The 21,184-nt window shown below is 55.4% G+C and overlaps 1 protein-coding gene across 2 annotated transcripts; it reads right to left on the minus strand.

Moving 5' to 3' along the window:
- Positions 1-3: 3 nt before the first annotated feature.
- On the minus strand, positions 4-20,482 carry PDZD7 (PDZ domain containing 7). Of its 2 annotated transcripts, XM_060405134.1 has the most exons (18): positions 20,428-20,482; positions 19,113-19,497; positions 14,279-14,419; positions 13,797-13,971; positions 12,830-13,006; positions 12,446-12,593; positions 11,219-11,279; positions 10,439-10,843; positions 9,815-10,012; positions 8,027-8,122; positions 7,672-7,722; positions 6,901-7,076; positions 3,340-3,431; positions 3,123-3,214; positions 2,892-2,963; positions 1,786-2,385; positions 1,387-1,487; positions 4-976 (listed from the first exon to the last, which is right to left on the minus strand). In XM_060405134.1, the coding sequence occupies exons 2-18, from the start codon at positions 19,402-19,404 to the stop codon at positions 761-763; spliced, it is 3,093 nt and encodes a 1,030-aa protein (XP_060261117.1). In that variant the 5' UTR covers positions 19,405-19,497; positions 20,428-20,482; the 3' UTR covers positions 4-760. The 2 variants fall into 2 exon arrangements, with proteins under 2 accessions (XP_060261117.1, XP_060261118.1); XM_060405135.1 differs by lacking the exons at positions 4-976; positions 1,387-1,487 and having other exon boundaries at positions 2,239-2,381.
- Positions 20,483-21,184: the final 702 nt, after the last annotated feature.

Below are 21,184 nucleotides of genomic sequence, written 5' to 3' on the forward strand. Positions count from 1 at the left end.
GTGTGGTGGATAAAGATTAGGGGAACTTGTTTGACCCCCGTGCCTTTTTATTTGATGGCTGTTCCCCTACCCCTCATAGAGATCTTCAGGAGGGAAAGGGTGATGGGGAAGGACAAACCCAGTAGAAAATCTGAGGTCCTGGTGGACTACAACATGAAATGGGCTCTCAGGGTTTGAGAAACTAGAAAAGACCTTTCTCTCCCTTGAACAGAACACTGCTGGGGGCTGGATGCAGTGACCCCCCTGAGGGCCATCTCTGAGAGTCCCTGTCCCTCACTGTTTCAGGGAATCATAACAAAGCGCATACCAATCCCCACCTCCAGACCCTGGGTGTCCTCTTCCTGTCTTGGGGAGTTGGGGGCAGTGAGCTGGTGACACGGCTACCCAGTAGCACCTTGTCCTTGACACTGAGTTTATCTGGAACGGGCAGAGCCCTAGTGACAACTGGGGAGGGAGATGCGAGGTGGGGGGTCTGAGCCACCGGTGTGGAGAAGGCAAGGCAGGCAGGAGTGGGAGGTTCCTGAAGCCTGAAGAGGTTAGGTGATGTCTGGGGGGTGGCAGGAGGATTCTCCGAGGTCAGGGGGAAGAGTTACGGGATAGTTGGGAAGAATCAGATTAGCGTCAGGAGGCAGGAGGGTTGGAGAGAGGCCTGGGCTTGGGGTCAGCTGGAGAAGCCCAGCGTCAGCAGGAGGGGTCTGGGTTTGGGTGGGAAGGGCATTAATGGGAAGTTCTGGGAGGCAGCTGGAGTGCCATCAAGGGGTCAGCGGGCAGGGGAATGGTCAGCAGGAAGCCGCTGTTCATTGAGGGCTGACGAGTCAGAGGGCAAGGGCAGTGGGCCAGGCTTGGGGACCCTGACCACAAGCTCCATGGGCTCCCGAGCCTTGTTTCGATAAGCCCGGCGGATGGTATCTACTGCCCGCTGGTGCGTCACCTGCTCCAGGCTCTCTCCATCCACGGCCACAAGCTCGAAGCCAGCCTGGGATGGGGGTGAGAGAATCACAGACCTCCCTCCTCAGGTCAGCCCCACCCCACTCCCAACCTCTCACCTCCACCAGCTGGGACACTCCTCCCCAACTGGGCGGAGGGGATGGACAATGGGACTTTTGTGTCCAGAGCCCGATGGGGGCAGGGTGGGGCACAGACAATGGCCTTTTGTCCCTTGGGGCTAGGGGTGGAATAGGATGGGCCACCCTCAGGCCCAGGCTGGCATGAGGGCACAGATTTTCCCCTAGGTCTGCTCAACCTGCAGCTTAACCCCCTGCTCCAAGCCTCCTCCCACAACCTAGTCTACACATGTCTAGCTGGAAGATGAGCATGTACTGGTCCTGCCCCCTGCCAGAATTCAGATCTGGGCCTAAAGAGTGGGTCTGGGTGCCCTTCACCCACCTGAAGGGCCCCGCTGAGGAAGGCGGCACCCCCGGGGAAGATCTTTTCTATCTTCACCATGGGCTGTACCTTGGACTCAATGCCCCCAGAAATGCTGATGCCTAGTGAGAGGGAGAAACACTGGGTGCCGTGCAGCCACATCCCTAAAGCCTAGAGCTCCCTGGAGAACCCAGGACACATGCCCAAATAGAGAGCCCCCCAAGTCAACCCCCAGATTCTACTACTACTCCATCCTCAACTCACTCGAATCCTAAGCCTCCCAAATTTAGACCTTCCCAAATATACCCTGATTCTTTCCCTTGTCCCAGGTCCCCAAGTCACACCACAACACCAAGCCCACCAACCTCACCCATATCTGAGCCCCCACCCCCGACCAGGCCCCGTCCTGCCAGGACTCACCCAAGGACTGTTTCATCTTGGACAGCGTGACAGTCCTCAGCTCCCCATTAGGGACCTTCGTGGCTGTCTCCTCATCTGTCCTGCCAGTTCCATTCTCAGAGGGCCCTTGACTGCCCCATGCCTTGGCCACCTGCCCATCCATAGGTCGTGGCAGAGGGGGCCTGGCTTTTCGAGGCTTGTGGTAGCGCCCATTGGCTGTGCTAGGAGTGGGGATGGGTGCAGGGGATGGGGAGCGCCTGCGGCCTGGGGACTTGCCTCGGCCCCGGCTGCGGCTACGGCTACGGCTGCAGCTCTGGGCTGGGCCCTGGCTCCGGCTCTGCCGAGGGTCCTCTAGGGTCAACGGTTCGGTCAGCAGCCAGTTAGGCCTCGGGGGCCGGGGAGCCACGGGAGGTGGCTGGGGAGGGGGTGTGCAGGCGCTTCGGCGTGGGGCGAAGGCATCTACTGGCACGTCTTGGAGAGGGGGGATCCCTTTATGAGGGTGGTGGGGGGCAGAGGCACCCAGGGAGACCTGGAGGCCCCCCAGCCGCTCCCTCAGCTCCCCATCATCTTCCTCTTCTGAGAAGCCGTTCACAGGGAGCAGGTAGAAGCCGCCACGACTGTCTGGGGAAGAGGGCCAAGGTCAGGCTGCCCTCTCCTCAACAGCCCAAACTGCTTGGCCAGGGCCCAGTCCTCACTGCATGGGGGTAGGGAGACCTGGGGGTGCTCTTACGGCAGTGTGTCCCACAGTGAGGGACGCTGCCCCGTTCAATTGCAAAAGTATTTAAATACTTTCTATTGGAATAGTTACAGTTTTATTTTATCATGTCTGAGTAAAAATATGACTCCCACACCCAAGCTGGTAATTTCTCAGAGATTATTGCATAGAATGAGATGATTTAACAAGTGAGTGGGTTTTAAAACCAATTAGTAAGTAAATAATAGTACAGATGGTTAGTGGACACGATAAAAATAGTCCTGGCAGATGAGGGATTCCCTTCAGGGAACCACACCACACGTATCTCTGAAGCCACGAAGTCCTATGTGGGAACAGGGATGGAATGCCCATTTTCCCTGCCCGAGTCCCCCTGGGGTGTGCCCCCTCCCTGTGCTCTGGGACTCTGACTGACCAGGCACGGGGGTGATGAGGTGACGCTTGGGTAGTGTGTCTTGTCGGGTTGGTCTCAAGGCAGGAGGCCGAACTGGTTGGAGAGGAGAGCAGGTTAGGAACAAGGCTTCCTGAGGGACACAGCTGAAAGAGCCCAGGCATCTCTGCCCCTCTCCCCTGGGAGCACCACCCCCCACCGCCCCCAGCCCCACTTGAGGCTCAGGAGCCTCAGTCCTGCCCCCTGGCTGCTGACCTGCTTGACTCTTGAGGGCCTCAAAAGCCTCCAGCTCCACAGGCATCACCATGCTGTCGAAGCGACCCAGGTCTGTGGGGGCCACCACACTCCTGGGGGAGGGTAAGAGATGAGGTGTGGGCAGGGCTCAGTTCCAGGGGGGCCTGGAGGGGCTTCAACCCTGGAGAGGTTAGGGGAGGTATCGGGGGTCCCCTCCCTGCCCCCAAGCCCTCCCCACCTGATGTCCCTCAGCAGCAGCAGCTTTGCCGGCCTGTCCAGAATGGCCAACAGGGGCCTCACTAGGTCCTCCACGCCGCCCTCATGCACGTACTGCAGAGAGAGGCACCACAGGTCAGATAGCAGCAGGGACCTCCGGAGCCCGGTGAGGGGGCATGCCTGGGCATGTGGGGGTCCCCATGTTTAGGAAAGGTTCTCCCCCAGGCCTGGGCTGCTTACAGGATGGTCTTACTCGGTGACTGGGTGGAACGTGCAATAATAATGACAGAACGGTAACAGCAACACCAATAACAGCTTTGGGCCTTTTTCTAGGCCTTCTACACATGGTCTCCCACTTTGAGAGATGACATCAGTTATTCCTGTTTTACAGATGAGGGAACTGAGGCTCAGAGAGGACTTTGCCCCAGGCCATACAGATGAGGAAGTGTGAAGAGAAATTGAAAATTGAGAAATCTGGCTCCTACCTACTACAGCGCCGGAAAAGGATATGCAGGGAGTGGACTCTCCTCCCCACCCCCACCTCCCAGGCTGAAGGAAGGAATTTGAGCCAAAGGCTAGGCTGTGTGCCTGGCTGTCCCAGCTTGTGTCTGCATACAGACCGACAAATTAGGCTTTGTTCAAGGCTGGAATGGGGACTTTGGGGAAGGAGTGGCCCTATAGAAAGTCTCTCCAGTCTTTAGCCAGGGTAGTGGAGGCATTTCTGCCTGGCACTGCCCGGATGCCTCCAGCCACACCCCACCGTCGCAAACTGACAAACTGAATACTGGGAGTCACCCAACTTGGATAGCACACTGCCCCCTAGTGCCACGACGGACACACACAGAGCATCCCCGGCAAGCACAGGACACTGGGAAACAGCACACCCTGGTGGCCAGAGTGAGACATTCATAAATAGCTGGAAATTAAACGTGTGTGTGTGGCCCTAAACCACACACAAAGTTGCAGGGACTCACACATACACACACCGACCATACACCCCCTTTTGTCTGGAGAGAGATACACGTAATGGCAGAGAACCAGTCACATATGTGCACACACTTCAAGTCCACAATCCTGCATTCAGCATCCACTAAGTGCCTGGTCCTCTACTGGGCAGTAGGGACACAACGACAAAGAGCCACAAGCCCCAGTAAACTACAAACCACTGGCGACGGCTCAGAGGGAGTCTCAGAGGAGGGTGGGAAGATCAGAGTAAGCTTCATGGAGGTGGTGGCATTTACACTGACTCTTATGGATAAATGAAAGAAATACAAGAAAGTTGAGAAGAAAGGGTGGTGTGGAGTAATGGGTTCATAGAAGTTTAACAGGGCTTCCCCTGTGGCTCAGTGGGTAAAAAATCCGCCTGCAATGCAGAAAACGCAGGACATGGGCGTTTGATCCCTGGGTCAGGAAGATCCCCTGGAGGAGGGCATGGCAACCCACTCCAGTATTCTTGCCTGGAGAATCCCATGGACAGAGGACAAACACACTCATGCACACAGGATACATGAAGGGGCCTCCATATAGGCTGTGCAGGCTGTGACTGCAGTGCAGGCGGTGCTCCTAGAGCGGCGCAGTGTTAGCCTGTATAAACCATGTTACATGTTATACCCAGGGAAGATGACATGGTGACCGTGGGAAAGCAGAGGTTAGTGAGCTGGGGAGTCAAATCAGGGAGCGCCTTGAATGTGAGGATAAGGAACTTGTACTCTATTCTGCCAAAGACAGGAGGCTGCAAGGGGGTTTGGGGAGTTTGTAAAGTGATCAGACAGGTAGTTTATAATGCCTGGTCGGTAGGCTGTGGGGAGATGGCTCAGAGTGGGAGATAGAAGGGAGGCTTCGGGTTCAGGACCACACATCTAAGGGAGCTTTACTAATCATTCCAGCCAGGACACTACCCCGAAGGTCTGATCTCTTGGTATGCGTGGGGCTTGGGTCAGACTCGGGTGGTGGGCATTGCTCCCTAGGTGCTACGAGGCTCTGGGAGAGGCCTTACCGGTCTGGGCACGGAGGGAGGAGCAGAGGGATGGGGGAACAGCATCCAAAGAAACTGATACAGAGCGCCACCTGGTGGCCAGAGCCTAGTGTCGCAGGCTTACAAAGACGGTACATTCAGCCCTACTTGGCACACTAAGCTGAGCGTGACACTCAAGTGAATTTAGCCCAGAGGCCTTTAGCTGCCCCCAACATGCATCTCCACATGTAGCTCTGCTGTAAATCAAGCATTGGGAAAAGGCTGCATGAATTATTGGGCCTCAGTCTCCAGGTGACATGCTGCTGCCGCTGCTAAGTCGCTTCAGTCGTGTCCGACTCTGTGCGACCCCGTAGACGGCAGCCCACCAGGCTCTGCCGTCCCTGGGATTCTCCAGGCAAGAACACTGGAGTGGGTTGCCATTTCCTTCTCCAATGCATGAAAGTGATATGCACACAGATACAATCATACAGTGCTGTTGTTTAGTCCTTAAGTCTCGACTGTTTGCGACCGCATGGAGTGTAGCCCGCCATGCTCCTCTGTCCTGGGGATTTCCCAGCAAGAACACTGGAGGGGGTTGCCATTTACTTCTCCCGGGGATCTTCCTGACCCAGGGATCAAACCTGTGTCTCCCGCGTTGGCAGCAGGGTTCTTCACCACTGAGCCGACAGGGAAGCCCAAATCATATAGTTAAGTGAACACAAACCCAGATAAACAAATGTACACATCACACAGGCATAACACAGCCCCACCCTGACCAAGGTGAGGGAGTGGGGGGGAACCACAAACAATTTCCTGAAACTCTCCCGTTTGCCCTGGTACAGAGGATCACGCGTGCACTGATGCAGATGCAGTTTAGGGAACCCATCGCAGGAAACCTGGGGCCTCTTGAGACGGAAGGAGAGGAGAGGGACTTCCACTTCTGGAGGGAGTGACCCATGCCTCCTACAGTCTCCCCAACATTCAGGCCACAAAGACTCCCTCAAATCTACCCTCAACCCTACGGTGGGGATCTCTGCTTCTGTCTGAAGTGGGAAGGAACAGTGAGGAACAGTGTAGATATTGAGGGAGGCTTGGGGTATGTTGGGAGAACAAAAGATTGCTTACTTGGGTAACAGGGGAGAGGCCAGGCCTGATGGCTGACCCAGGAGTGGAAGGAGGCATGAGCTGGGGAAGGCTGAGGTTTACAAGAGAACAGAAAACAGAGCAGGTGACTGCAGGGACTGAGGTCCCAAACTCATCACCTGGCTGGTCTGGCTCCTTCTCTCCTCAGCTTAAATATTACCTCCTCTCGGAGGCCCTCCCAGACCACACCATCTGGTTTGTGCCTCAGGTTATTTTCTCATGACCTTTTCCTTCATAACGCTTCACATGATTTGTCTCTGTGGGTGCTTGGGTTCTAGTTACTATCTGTCTTTCCTTCCTGACTGTAAACTCAGTGTGTGTGTCCATGTGCCTGTGTGTGCTCCTGAGCAACCATGTCACAGGGGTGACTTCTGCTTTACTTACCACTAGGCTCACAATGTTAAACGCAGACAGTGGCCTGAATGAATGAGGGGTTGGGTGGCTGAGTGACCACGTACTGGGGCTGAGAGTGGGCTGGTGGCTCACCCGGGAGCAGTGGCGGGTGACAGCCAGCACCTCATCATCGGTCAGCAATCGCCGGGCCAGGTCCTGAATCAGAGGCCGACGGCTCTCCCAGGCCTGCACCCGCTCATCCACATTGGGCAGGTGGCTGGAGGGGCTCCCAGACCTGGCAGAGAGCAGAGCCCGGCCCCTCTCCCGGTCTGCAGGGCGGGAGGAAAAGGATACAATGAAGGAGCCAGGAGCCATCAGAAGCCAAGGCAGGGGCTCTCCTCAGTGGGGTCAGACTCCAGAATAGACTGGCTAAGGGTCCCAGGTTCCCCAGGTGGAATCCCAACCTAGCCCGGATGCTCCCCACCATGGTCTCCCACAGCAATCTGCCCATCACTGGAGTTCCAATTCAGGCCTTTGAGGCCCCATCCCAGATCCCTAGCCCAGTCTGCTCCTTAGCTGAGCCCTGGCCCAGAGCCCCTGGGCCCCCTGAACATGTAATGTCATGCTAGTCTACACCACTGAAGTTCTAGCAAGGCCCCCTCCCTCATCTCCCCAAAAATCTGTCTTTGGGAGTCCCAGCTTAAGCTCCAAGTCCTCAAAAAATGCACCCCAATATCTATTTGTAACCCTATGTTCCTAGAAAGCATAGCCAATTCTTTTAGTTGCCCCTGATGTGCACCTCTCAATCTGTCTGATACCCCATGCTTGACCATGAGAGTAACCCAAAGTCTCTTAGCACCCCCAACATGCACCCCATTGCAGCTCTATTGTAGACCAGGCTCAGGAGGGGGAAGCAAGCATTACCACGTCTCAGCCTCCAGGTGACAAACTTCTGCACGGGCCCCACTCCCCCTGCTAAGAAGAAGAAAGAGGCTCAGTTGCAGCCCTGGTCTCCCATCTGGGTTGGGGACTCAGAACTAGCTGGATCATGGGCTGGAATGGAGAGTTCAAGGCTGGAATGTGGTAGGACTGGGAAGCAAGAGGCCAGGCTATTGAGGCGGGTCTTGAAGGCCAAGGTCAGGCCAGGAGCTTCATTCACAGGCAGTGGGGAGGGAGTAAAGGCTTTGGATCAAGAGAGGGCCCAGTGTGTGCCCGGCTAATAGAGGTCCATTGGAAAGCAAATGAATGGATGGAAGAACCCCAAGGGCAAATCACCTACCTTCAGGGCACAGAGAGAAAAAGAGGAGCCTTTGAAGAGGGAGAGGGGTAGCCAGAGAACTGGGAAGAGAACCAGGAGAGAGAAAGGCCTTGGGGTCTGTGAAAAGAGAGATGAGTTTAGGGAGGGGGTTAGACTGCCCTGAGTTGAAGGGATTGTCTCTCCCATGAGACCCAGGCAGGGGCAGGCCCAGCCCCTCTTTGCCTACCCAACATTCACTCTCCCTTCCAGAAACAGCACCCTGATTTCACCAGGGGATCCATCCCATCCCCCACGCCCAGCATTCTCAGTCCCTGTACTCCAGGGTGGACACATGACCCAGGCTGGCCAATGAAAGCACCCTCTCTCTCCCAGGTCACAAGTGATGTGTTGGGCATGTGATCCCAGCTGGGCCAACCAGAGCCTGGGACATCATCTGGAACTATTTAAGGAGAGGCTCTTTCCCCCAGGGTTGCTAAGCAACAGTGGCACAGCCACTTACCTTCAAGAGGCAAAGCCAGCAAGATGAAGACAAACCAGGGGAAAGAGGAACCAAAAGATGAAGAGTGCAGATGGCTGAGGAGACTGTTTAAACCTTTAGACCCAGTTTACATCCATAGCTGAACCAAGAAGTGCTTTTTAAAGCTAGCTTGAATTAAGTTTTTCTCACAGACAACCCCAAGAGTCTCAATTTATTCACTTTTGGTCCAGCCTTTGAACCTCACCAGAGAGAAGAGATGCTCTCTGGAAGAGTCCTCAGGAAGCCTTTGACATGAGTGAAGCCTGTTTAGGCCCTCCTGCCTGGGCCTTGGTCTAGAAATGGCCTTGCTCTGCTGCTGCTGCTGCTGCTAAGTCGCTTCAGCCGTGTCCGACTCTGTGCGACCCCAGAGACGGCAGCCCACCAGGCTCCCCCATCCCTGGGATTCTCCAGTGGGTTGCCATTTCCTTCTCCAATGGCCTTGCTCTAGGTGGTTCTAGAACTGGCTAGAGCCAGTTCAGGTTCGATCCATGATACAAGGTGCACTGGGATGACCCAGAGGGATGGGATGGGGAGGGTGGTGGGAGGGGGGTTCAGGACGGGGAACACATATACACCCATGGCAGATTCATGTCAATGTATGGCAAAACCAATACAATATTATAAAGTAAAAAAAAAAATTAAAATAAAGTTTAAAAATAGAACTGGCTAGAGCCTGTGGAGTTCTGGCCAGGGGAGATGAAGCCAAATGCTCTAGGAAAGGAGTGCCCTGCCTCCCAAGAGCACCAAGAGCATGGGCATCTGACCCAAGGTCTTCTTGTCTGTGCTGTGACTCTTATCAGTTTTCCCTTCTGTAAAATGGGAAGATGAAGCAGTACAACAAGGACCACTACATGTTCTGAGCAACTATTGTATGTCAGACCATGTACTAAGTGATTAACATACACTGATTCACTGATTCATCATTATTCCTAAAGAAATAGTATTGTGTGTGTGTGTGCTAAGTTGCTTCAGTCGTGTCGGACTCTTTGCAGCCCTGTGGACCATAGCCCACCAGGCTCCTCTGTCAATGTGATTTCCCAGGCAAGAACACTGGAGTGGGTTGCCATTTTCTTTCCCAGGGGATCTTCCTGACCCAGGAATCTAACCCATGTCTCCTGCATTGGCAGGCAGGTTCTTTACCACTAGCACCAACAGGTATTATTACTCCTGTTTACTCATGTGGCTTGCAGGGCAGGGTGGCGGGATGAGCCAGTGTAGGATTCAGACTCAGAGCTGTGGAATAGCAAGTCGACTTTTCCTCTGTCCTCGCGTCTGACCCACCCAGTACCTACCTTTCTCCAGGTCCAGGCGAGGGCGGGGCTTGGCTGGGCTCCTGCTGTCCAGCGTCCAGGCCTCTCTGTGCCCATCCCCTGCCAGCCGCGCCTGCCGCCCTCCCTTGAAGAAGAGGTTCATCAGGGTCTTGGAGCGCTGCAGGGCCCCCTTCTCCCCAGGGGACCTTGACTTCTCCTTCCTCCGCTGCTTCTTCTCCTCTGCAGACACGAGGGAGGGGTGGGCAGAAGAGAAGGACAAGGGGCAGGGGAGTGAGGAGGGGCAGAGAGAAGGGAGAGTCGGGGGCAGACAGGATCTGCAGCCGTGTGGGGAGGTGGGGATGAAGATGGGGATGGGGTTCCTCTTCCAACTTCCCACCTCACCCCCACCCACAGCTCCAACTATGTAAGGATTGTGTGTGTGTGTGTGTTTGTGGACAGGTCTGGGAGCCCAAGGTCTGGGTTAGGGCTGGTTTGGGGCCCAGGACTAGTTTAAAATGGAACCCAAAGCAGGATCTGGGTGTGTTCTGGAGCTATGGCTGGGCAAAGCCTGGTGCAAAGGAAAGTTTGGGGCCCAGTACAGGGTGCAAGACAGATTTTGGACCCATAGCTTTTGGGGGGAGCAGCAGCAACTTGTCCCCCACGTACCCCACAAGGTCAGGTGGCTCTGGGAGCGGGTGATGGGGGGCCGGGGTCGGCTGAGGGCCAGCAACAGAGCAGTCTTGGGGGACTCAGAGAGTGCAGAGTCAAGGTGGCGGGTGGGTGGTGGGCCGTCGGAACGGATGGCGGTGTCCCTGAGGATGACTGTGGGCCGCACACTGCACCAGGTCTCCACGAGGCTCCCCGCGTCCGGCTCCGTCTGCATGGCTGTGTCCGCCCGCCCCCAGCCCGGGCCCCAGCTGCTGCCAGGCTCCTCAGGCCCCAGGCAGACATCCATGCGGTCTGAGGGCAGGGAGCCCTCAGCCGAGCTGTAGGCGGCACTGGAGGTGAAGGAGGAGGCGCTGGAGCTGCTCTCCGAGGCGGGGGACAGCTGCTGCAGCGCCCCGTTGCTCACTGCGGGCAGTGGGGAGGGCAGGGGCATCTCAGAGGCCTGGCCGGGTGGCTTTGGGGCCCTGCCGGGGCTGCAGCCCACTCGTGGGCTTGAAGTGGGAGTGCTGGGTGGCAGCGGGGTTGTGAGCATGGGGTCTCGGGAACCAGCCACTACTCAGCAGTCCTGCTAACTGGTTGCGGGACCTTAGGCAAGGCACTTCTCCAACCACCCCCAGACTTGCCCCCAGGAGAGCCTGGATCAGAACCTGCAACTTCTTAGAGGGGAGCCCAGAGACAGGAGTCCCGAGGAGATTTTGGTGCCCCTCCCACTTATTCTTCAGAGATCCCAGTTCCACTTTAGGGCCCTTTCCCTCCAACCTCGGGGAGTTGGTCACTTACATCGGTCCAGCCAACAATACTCAGAGACCATCTCCTTGTAGGCAGGATACCTGCCGGTCTCCTGGGGAGGGTATGGTGGGGATAGGAGGGCAGAGGGGAGTGAGTGAGCAGGGAGTGGGAAGAGAGGGTAAGAATATGGGAGCAATGGGACAGCAGTCAACTTTTCAACCCAATTACTCTGCTCTGAGCTCATCATACTCCAGCCACACCAGCCGCTTCATTTCTGAATGTGCCAACTTCCTCTACACTTGAGGGCTTTGCACGTGCTGTGTCTTCTGCCTGAATTCTCTTCCTTCAGCTCATCTTATGGCCAGCTCTTCAGGTGTCTCCTCCTTAGATCCCCCTGGCTAACAGGGCCTTCCCAGATTACCCCATCCCACCTCTCCATCAATTTCCTTACAAGAGCCATCACAATCCACATGCATCTAGTCTGTCTGTTTCCCTCCAGCAGCAGAGACCTCGTCTATCTTTTTCACTGTTGTCACCCCATACCTGGCATAATGGCTGTCATATAGTAGGTACTCAAAAGTATTGAATGAATGAATGAGGGCAGAGTGGGAGAAGAGGAATGTTTGGGATAATTTGAGAGGAAGGAAAGGGACAGATGGGATGTGGGAGAGGTGGGAAATAGAGGTGGTGGGGGGACGGTGGAGGAGGCACTGAATGGGGAGAAGGATGAAGGCTTGGAAGGAGAGGACCAGGGCAGGGGCCAGGGTTGGGGCCTGGGGAGAGGAAGACATCACCTCCTGTGGGAGCCAGGGTGAGAAGGACTTGATCCTTAGGCAAGTGTGAGACCCACATGAATAATGAATTCAGGTACCTCCCCTGAAATCCAATCTCTGTCCTGCCCTGTGCCCTAGGACACCCACCATCCAGGTCCTGATCCTACCATGTCCCTTTCTGGGCAGGACATTTTCTCCTTACCCTCCAAGACCTCCACCACTCATACAAAGGGGCACTGGCCACTGCATCTGGGGGTGGGGGGGTGGGCTGAAACTAGGTCCTGCTACTGATCAGCTGTGTAAATGACTGATTCCTGAGTTTCTTTGCCTTTCTGAGCCTCAGTTCCTTCTTCTGTGAAGAGAGATAGGACAATGCCTGCCTTGCCTCTCAGGAGGCTGTGGAAAGTCATAAGTGGCACAGCAATGGGCAGCATTAAGTGCTAGACTGGTCTGGGAAGTTCTTCCTAGAGTCTGGCCTCTCCCTGACTCCCACAGTCCTGCCCACCTTGATGGTCAGCATGATGTGTGTCTGACCCTTCAGCACCTCCACGGCCTGGCTGTGGCTGATGTCATCGAACCTGACACCGTTGGCCGCCAGGACCTGGTCTCCCACCTTGATGCCGTTCTCCTCGGCCAGTCCACCGTGGTCCACTCTGGGGTCAGGAAAGGGGCAATGTGATGCCTCCCCTCACCACCCATTCCAGACTCTTCACTTGAACACAGGGATGACCTCGTCAAACTCCTTGACCCTCCTCCTGGTGAGCCCCGGCCCCTCTCCAGATCCTATCCCTAACCTAGGTCGCCGGGACATGTCTTTGGGCAGGATCCACTTGCTGATGCATTCCCAGGCCCCAGCCCGACTCCGTCTCATCCCCTGCCCCAGTCTCACTTGGACACATAGATGCCCAGGCCAAACTCCTTGCCCCCGCGGATGTTGAAGCCCAGGCAGAAGTCATCGGATGTTGTGTAGAGGTGGACGATGCGCCGTGCACCGTCCTCTGAGCTGCTTTCGGAGGGTGTCGAGCTGCACTTTTCTACTACCAGTCGCCGATTGACCACATCCACCCTGGACAATCACACGGGGCCCTCAGCCCGGGTCCCAATCCACCACCACCCACCCCCTCCCCCCAGCAGCTAAGACAATTGCACGGGAAAGGAGGAACTGCTCTGCGGGGCCTGAGGTCTTCACTGGGACATAGATTTCATCAAGTTAGGGAAACCACGGAAATCTTTCCTTCTTGAGCAGCTCTAACTGCCAAGCCCCATTTTAAATCCTCCCCAGGCCCAGGAGGGAGAGATACTATACTGTCCTCAGGCCCGAGGCAGCAGCAGCTTGGGCTTCCCAGGTGGCACTTGTGGTAAAGAACCCGCCTGCCAATGCAGGACATGTAAGAGATGCAGGTTTGAACCCTGGGTCAGGAAGATCCCCTGGAGGAGGGCATGGCAACTCACTCCAGTATTCTTGCCTGGAGAATCCCATGGACAGAGAAGCCTGGCAAGCTGTGGTCCATGGGGTGGCAAAAAGTCAGACACCACTGAAGTGACTTAGTAGGCACACACGGAATTGCCAGGCTCCGCTTTAAATACTCCCTGGGCCCGGGACAGAGCTACGGCCCTGTCTCCAAGTCTGCAGCAGCTACAGCATAGAGGGGCAGGGTCACTGGGGCCTGAGGCCACCGTGTTGGGAGGAGGGCTGGGGGAAAGACACAGCCTTTTCCCATTTCAAGGTCAGACCATTAGACCCTGTGTTTCCAGTACCAGGGGATGGGAAGCACAGAAGCCCTGGGCTCTAGGTCTCTCCCACCATGGCTCTGGGTGGTGGTGCTGGGCTGGGGGTGGAGGCAAGGCCTGCTCACCATGTGGTCTTCTCCTTGGAGAACTTGATGCCCGGCACGCGGCCCATGCGCCTCACCATCATGTGCAGGCGGCTGCTGCCAGTCAGCACCTTCACAGCGCTGCCCATTGTGGTGCTCTCCAGGCTCAGCCCATTCACCTCGGTGATCTTGTCCCCCACGCACAAGCCAGCCCGCTCTGTATCAGAAGAGGGGGTGGTGGGCAGGGGCCCCTGGGGAGAAGTCCCCCAGGTTGAGGCTGAGCCTCTCCCATCCCTGAAGCTCCCTGGGATACAGCTTCTTCAATGAGATTGGGATCCCCAGGTAGGGTCTGAGTATCAGCCCATGGGACCAAGGACCTATTCATTAGCCCCTTTCATCTCCCACTGGATCAGCCCCTCCAAAACTGAGGGTCCTCTCCTCTCATCCCTGCTAACAGCTCTGCATACCACTGAAGTAGGGGGTCGCATCCTAAGCCAGGATTTCACCCATGGGGTCCCACTCACCTGCACTGCTCCCCTCCTCCACTTTGCTGACGAAGATGCCCAGGCCGTGCTCAGAGCCGCCCCGCACACTGAACCCCAGCCTCCCAGCTGGACTCTTCTCCACTCGAACTGCATGGATGATGTCACTTTCATCGCTGTTGGCTGATGGGGGTGGGGACGTGGGCATGACTCCCCTGCCCATTCTGGGCACAGAGGGCCCCTGAGTCCCCTAACTTGGGGCCTGCAAAGGCTGGGTTGCTGGGCACAGCCACCCAGGACCCTAAATGTGGGCATAGGCAGCTAATTTCTGAGTCTTCTCTGAGTGATTTTGAGATCATGGCAGGAAGGGTGTTGGAGCAGGCAGGACAGGACTCCATGCTAGAAGACACGGTTTTCCTTCCCTTATAATGTAGGGGTGTGTGTGTGTGTGTGTGTGTGTGTGTGTGTGTGTGTGTGTGTGTAATCCATACTAAGCTTCCCATACTCACTGGGACAGGCCAAATTCTAAAAAAGACAGATGGATGAAAAAGTCAGAGTCAGATGGATGAAGAAGATTCCATTCTGTGAGGCACAGTCGAGGGAATCCTGGCTCTCTGGCTTACAGCAGAGACAAGCCTTCTTCAAATAGTTGAAGGACTATTCTATAAAAGGCATTAGATATTTTTGTCTGTGTAACCCCTAGGGCAGAACCAAGCCCACACAGTGGAGTTATATGGAAGAGATTTAATAAGGGAAAACTTTCTCTAAAACCTTTAGCTGGCAGACAATGGAATGAATTTTCCATGAAAGATAGTGAATTCCTCATTATTTGGAGGCATACAAGCTGATAGTAAATCCCTGTCTGGGACGTTGTGGAAGGATCCCTGAGGCTCCTTTTACCTTGTAGACTCTGTGATTCTGGAGGTGAGGGTTCTAGGAGCTATTTGGCTAGATGAGGAGAGAAACCCAAAACACCACCATGCCTTTGTATGCACCTAGAGCACAAAAGTGGTTCTCTCCATCAGTGGCAGGGAAAGTCAGAGGAGGGGAACTTTAGGGACCAGAACTATTGAGGAAGGCTTCTTGGAAGGTGGGATTTGGGTGGGTGGAGGGGAAGGGAAAGGCACTGATGAAGGGATGGAGTGAGCAAAGGCTCAGAGGTGGTCTTCTGCTTAGAGAAGAGTGAGGGGACTGGAGGGGTAACTTGGGTCCCAGGTGGGAAGGTGAGAGTTCTTGGGTGAGGCTTACTCAGAGGTGTTTGAGAGGGGAAATCTCTCTCTCTCTCTCTCTCTCTCTCTCTCTCACACACACACACACACACACACACACACACACTTGATCTAAGAGAAATCAAGTTACAGTACATGAGCAGAGTGGCTCTGGAAGAAATCCCCAAGGGCAGCCTGTAGGCAGGGGCAGTGCAGGACAGAGGCATGAGAGGCACTGGGGCTTCCTAGCTGATTCTATCTGCACAGGTCCCAGGACCTTCTCAGCCCAGACAAGGAGACTTTTGCTCTCCTGCCCTCCAATTCTCTTTCTCCTCATTCCCTCCTGGAGAGCCAGCTCCCTGGGCCAGGAGGATGTCAAAATCTGGGTTTTGAGCCTAGAAGCTTGGGGCCCCTGAGGAGGGAAGTTTCTCTACCTCCAGTGCCTTATCCCTGCCACCAGGCATCTCTCCAGATACCCACTATCTCCTCACTTTCACCTCTGTCTCCTTTAATCCATTCTATACACAGTCATGCCTCTGCCCTGATTAAAAGCCTCAGTGCTTGCCCCTGCTTCTAGAAGGAGCTCCACATTCCTTCCATGCCCAATAAGGCCCTCCCTGGTTTCCCTCTGCCCATCTCTCAACACTCGCCCCTGGCCACCCTCCCTGGCCTCATGACCTTGGGCCACACTGACCTCCTCCCTGTTCCTCTCACCAGCCAGTCCTTTCAGTATTCCTTCTGCCTGGGGTGCTCTTGCCCAGACCTTCGTAAAGCCACCTCCTATTTCCACTTCCTCCTGGCTCGGGTGCCACTTTCTCAGAGAAGACTTCCTGGGAGATTCTGCTGAAGAAAGGCCCCTCCCCCTCCTCCCAGGGAGTCTCAAAACTGGTCTCAAAGAGAACTCTCCAGATCAGCATCAGCAGCCCCCGGAAAGTTATCACACATGAGAATTTGGAATTTGACCACAGACCCACTGAATCAGATGCTCTGAGTGAGGGATCCAGTAAGTTTTTCATGAGCCCCCAGGCAATTCTGATGTATTCTGAAGTTTGATAACCACTACTCTATCCTATCATCCAAATACCTTTAAGATTGTTACCATCCTTTCTCATTATTTGCTCATTTGTAATATTATTTATTCTCACTCTCCTTTCACTGGACTATAACCTCAATCATGGTAAAGTGAAAAAGTGAAGCCGTTCAGTCGAGTCCGACTCTTTGTGAATCCAAGGATCATGGCCTATCAGGCTCCTCCGTCCATGGGATTTTCCAGGCAAAAGTACTGGAGTGGGTTGCCATTTCCTTCTCCAGGGGATCTTCCTGACCCAGGGATAGAACCCGGGTCCCCTGCATGGTAGGCAGACGCTTTACCATCTGAGCCACAAGGGAAGTCAATCATGGTGGGGACTTAGTAATTCTTTCCACCAAGGTATTCCCCAGTATGTTGCACAGTGCTTGATATTTGCTAAGTCTTCAAAAAAAATTTCTTTTTGGCCACAATGCACAACATGTCTGATCTTATTTCCTCAACTAAGGGTCAAACCCATGCCCTCTGCAGTGGCAACATGGAGTCTTAACCAGTGGATCTCCAGGGAAGCTCCTGCTAAGTCTTTTTTTTGATGAATGAAATAATAAGCAGAATAATGAATAAATGAATAAGTTAGGAGAGCAAGAAGAAGGGGCTGGCTGGGATTAAAGGTAATGCCATTTCTCTGGGACCCAACGAGTTTGAGGAGCTGGTGGGAACTCTCGAGGACAATGTAGGTAGCAGTGTTCCCCCTTCTACTGTGTCTCCCTCATCAGTTACGTTAGGCCTCTGGAAGGGTCTAAACAATAACATATAAAATAACATGGGGGAGGGGCTCCAGCCTGTGGTGAGTTGGGGGATGTTTGTGCTCAGGTAGAGGGGACACTTCTGAGCTCACAGGCTCCCAACCCAGACGGACCAATTGGTTGGATTGATGCCCAAGTCCTTCCATCATTGCTAAGGGAAGCTGCTCTCCTGACGGCACTGGGGCCTGCGGTGAGGGAGAGAGCACTCATGGAACTGCTGGAAGAGGCTCTTGAGAGGGACAGTGTGCATCATAGTCGAGCATGGAGAGGGCAGGGGGAGGTATAGGTGTAATTCTAATACGATGGGATTGGCAGGGGCTGTACTGCAGTGCCTCCCTTCTGCTCCTCCGTGTCTCCTAGTTCATCTGGGGGCTCCAGCTCCATGCCCAGAGTGACATTCTGCCTTGCTGCTCACCTGAAAGTGGGGCCAGCGTGGCGGACGATGGGGGTGAGAGCACTGGGCCACTGGTGTGGGAAAGCCTGCTCTCTGAGCAGCATATTCCACCCAATGGCCTGGGCAGGGGACAGACGGGGCCCAGTGAGGTCAGAGGGGAGAGTAGGGTCTGAAAAGTCCAGTCTGAGAGCCAGCCAGGGGAGCTCTGCTGGCTGAGAGAGGAGGGCAGCTGGAGATACTTATCTGGTTCTGCTCAGGGAAAGCCCAGGCCCGGGGAGGCCCCCTCCCCTGCTGGTAGGCAAGGTCCTGCCTGGTTCACCGGCTTTTTGTCGCCTCACATCTGTCACTGCACCATTCTGTCTCCTAAGTGCCCACCTGCCATATTCCACACTTTCCATTTCAACCTTGCCTGTGATATCTCTACCCCACTACCAGCTGCTACCATGGCTCGGTCTCCCAGCCCTGCTACACTGGAAATTTCTGGAAGGTGAAAGTTGAGACTTAGTTCTCTGTAGGTTCCCCTCAGGACCTAATGAGAGCTGGTATAAGATAGGTGTGCCATGAAACGGCACTAAGCAACTGCATAAGATTAGGTGTCCCCCTCCCTCGGGGTCCGGACCTGGGATTCCGTGCTGACCCTTGACCCCTCCCCATTCTCTGAAGCATCTTCCAGTCTACCTCTGTCTCCATCCTTTGCACCTGAAGCCTTTAATTCTGTCTGTCCATCTGGACACTGACTCCCACAGCCCAGCATAGAGCTGGGCACACAAAGGGCAGGTTGATGAAAAATGTCCTTCTTCATGCTGTCCCATCCCCCAAAAGTCATACTCAAATGAGCCTGGAGAAAGGAAGAGTTCACAGGAGGGAGGGGGCCAGTTTAATACTTGGCCTTGCTTACTTGGGGGCTAGCATACCACACTGGAGAAGGCAATGGCAACCCACTCCAGTACTCTTGCCTGGAAAATCCCATGGATGGAGGAGCCTGGTGGGCTGCAGTCCATGGGGTCGCTAAGAGTCAGGCACGACTGAGCAACTTCACTTTCACTTTTCACTTTCATGCACTGGAGAAGGAAATGGCAGCCCACTCCAGTATTCTTGCCTGGAGAATCCCAGGGACAGAGGAGCCTGGTGGGCTGCCATCTATGGGATCGCACAGAGTCAGACACTACTGAAGTGACTTAGCAACTTAGCAGCAGCATACCACATACCTCTTCTTCACCTCCATGCCCAGACCTCCCAGCTCTGACCTCTCCACAATCTTGCAACACTAAAAAACCAGTCTGAAGATAAGGAAAGGATAGACGAGGAAGAATCTATGGGTTACTAGAGGCCCTCTCTCTTCCTGCATCCCTAGGACTCCCCCACCCATGCTGGCTTTCCCTTCACCTACTTAAGCCTGCTGTCCCCTACCCACTCTGATAGTTCCTGGCCCTGCCCCCACCTTCGATAGGGGAGTTGATGAGGATGACTCGGCCCATGGGCGATGAGGCTCGGATTCCACGGGGGGGCCCATTCAGCAGCCGTTGCTTTCTCAGCAGGTATCGCGTTGCGGAGCCCGACTCGCTGCCCAGGTGGCCTCGGGAGGAGAGGGAGCTCAGGGAGCTGGAGCTTAGGTCTCCAAGACCCAGCGGGTCAAAGCCCACTGCAAAACCATGTGCCATGTTGGCTAGATTGGGGTGGCACCCTGCAGGTCCGGAAGGAACCTGCTGACCCTCAAGAGGAGGGCCCCCCATGCCTGGGGCTCCATGAGCCTTCTGTGCCAACCAGGGTCTGAAGGACTGGGAGCCCCCAACCTCTGCTGCTTCTCAGGAGTGTGTGCTCCAGGCCTGCACAGGAAGAGCAAGGATTGGGGAAGGGGTGGAAATGCTGCCCCTGCTGCCCCCCAGGACCTCCACCCCCTCTTCCCCGGCTTGAGCATCCTGTTCAACCCTTAGGTCTTTCACCTCTCCCATCCCTGGCTAGAGAACTGCCCATTTCAGGCACCATCGTGGACTTTGGAGCCATTTATACCACAAGGTGGGTGAGAACCTCTCTTTTACCCCTTGTTCCTGCTCTCAGCTGAGTCATCTATTCAGGTAGGTCTCCAGTCCTCAGTAGAGGTTGAGAGAGTGGAGATGGGATTATTGCCGGCCCTAGGGCTGCAAGCAGGAGAAGGCAATGGCACCCCACTCCAGTACTCTTGCCTGGAAAATCCCATGGATGGAGAAGCTTGGTAGGCTGCAGTCCATGGGGTCGCTAAGAGTCGGATACCGAGTGACATCACTTTCACTTTTCACTTTCATGCTTTGGAGAAGGGAATGGCAACCCACTCCAGTGTTCTTGCCTGGAGAATCCCAGAGATGGGGGAGCCTGGTGGACTGCCATCTATGGGGTCGCACAGAGTCGGACACGACTGAAGCGACTTAGTAGCAGGGGTGCAACCACTGTGAGAGATTTGGGCCGGGACAGTTCACTGCACCACCTCTCCTGTGTATGTGGGCTGGGGGCCAGTCCCAGGGGCTGGGGCCTCCAGAACCTGGGACAGCTGCAGCCAAGGGCCCCAGAGATCTCCAAGCCCCAGGCTGCAGTCTCCTCTGTCCCTCCTTCCCTTGGGTCTAAAGAGGTGCATGAACCTCTCCCAGCCTTGGGGACGGGACCTGCTGCTGAGAATCCCACAACATCCCACGCAAAACCTTAGGCCAAATCTCGCATAGCAGTTCCAGAATCTAGAACGCAGCAGCCCACCCCCGGGCTCCATCCTTCCCGACCCCCCTCACCTGGCCGCGCTTGCGGCAGCCGCCGGCCTCGTCCGCTTGCGGGCGCGAAGAGAGCAGCGGCCCGGGAATCCCCGCCCACGCCCCGCGGAGTCTGCAGGAATAGGGCTGGCCCGCTCAGCCTCGGGCTCCCATTGGCTGGGAAGGCCGCCAGTCACTCCCTCCCGCCACCTCTCCTGGGTGCCTGGGGATGCCGTCTGTAAACTGGGCTGGGGCCAATGGGTTCTACCCGCTCCAGTTCGAGTTCTGATACCCCATCCTGCACTATGAACTTAAAGCTTGGATCTCGGCTCGCCCGGCTCCAGCTACCGGTTCGGTGCAGGCGAGCCTAGAACCGCGTCGTTTCTAGGCCGAACCAGCTACTTACTGCTGCTGCTGCTAAGTCACTTCAGTCTTGTCCGACTTGCCACCTCTCTGCGGTCACCCCTGAGGCCTCAGCGAGGGAATGTCACCTGGACAGAGAGAGGCGTGAACCTGCAGTGGGCAGGAGCTCGAGCTGCAGCCTCAGTTTGCGGCATGGGTGTTCTGTATGACGATGAGTTGTGTGTGTGTGTGTGTGTGTGTGTGTGTGTGTGTGTGTTTGAACGTTGCCTTCACATGCATCCTCCTTCTATGTCAGAAAGTGTCTCTCTGGCCTTCCAGTTCTGGAAAGGACGCATAGCAGGGAAGCTGGTTTCGGGCCACCAGAAGGAGGAAGAATGTCTGATCCACTTGCTTGATGCAGACAGAGGTACCTTGAGCTTTCCGCCCCTTCATCTCC

The sequence above is a fragment of the Ovis aries genome, chromosome 22 (assembly GCF_016772045.2).
Source record: "Ovis aries strain OAR_USU_Benz2616 breed Rambouillet chromosome 22, ARS-UI_Ramb_v3.0, whole genome shotgun sequence".
Classification (NCBI taxonomy): domain Eukaryota; kingdom Metazoa; phylum Chordata; class Mammalia; order Artiodactyla; family Bovidae; genus Ovis; species Ovis aries.

Excerpts from the sequence above, each read along its gene's own strand:
- PDZD7 (XM_060405134.1), bottom strand. The coding sequence starts at position 19,404 with ATGGGGGGCCCTCCTCTTGAGGGTCAGCAGGTTCCTTCCGGACCTGCA. Across the intron at positions 13,007-13,796 it reads TCCAAGGAGAAGACCACATG|GGTGGATGTGGTCAATCGGC; the intron begins GTGAGCAGGCCT and ends GTGATTGTCCAG. Across the intron at positions 977-1,386 it reads TCCTCAGCGGGGCCCTTCAG|GCTGGCTTCGAGCTTGTGGC; the intron begins GTGGGTGAAGGG and ends CCCCCATCCCAG.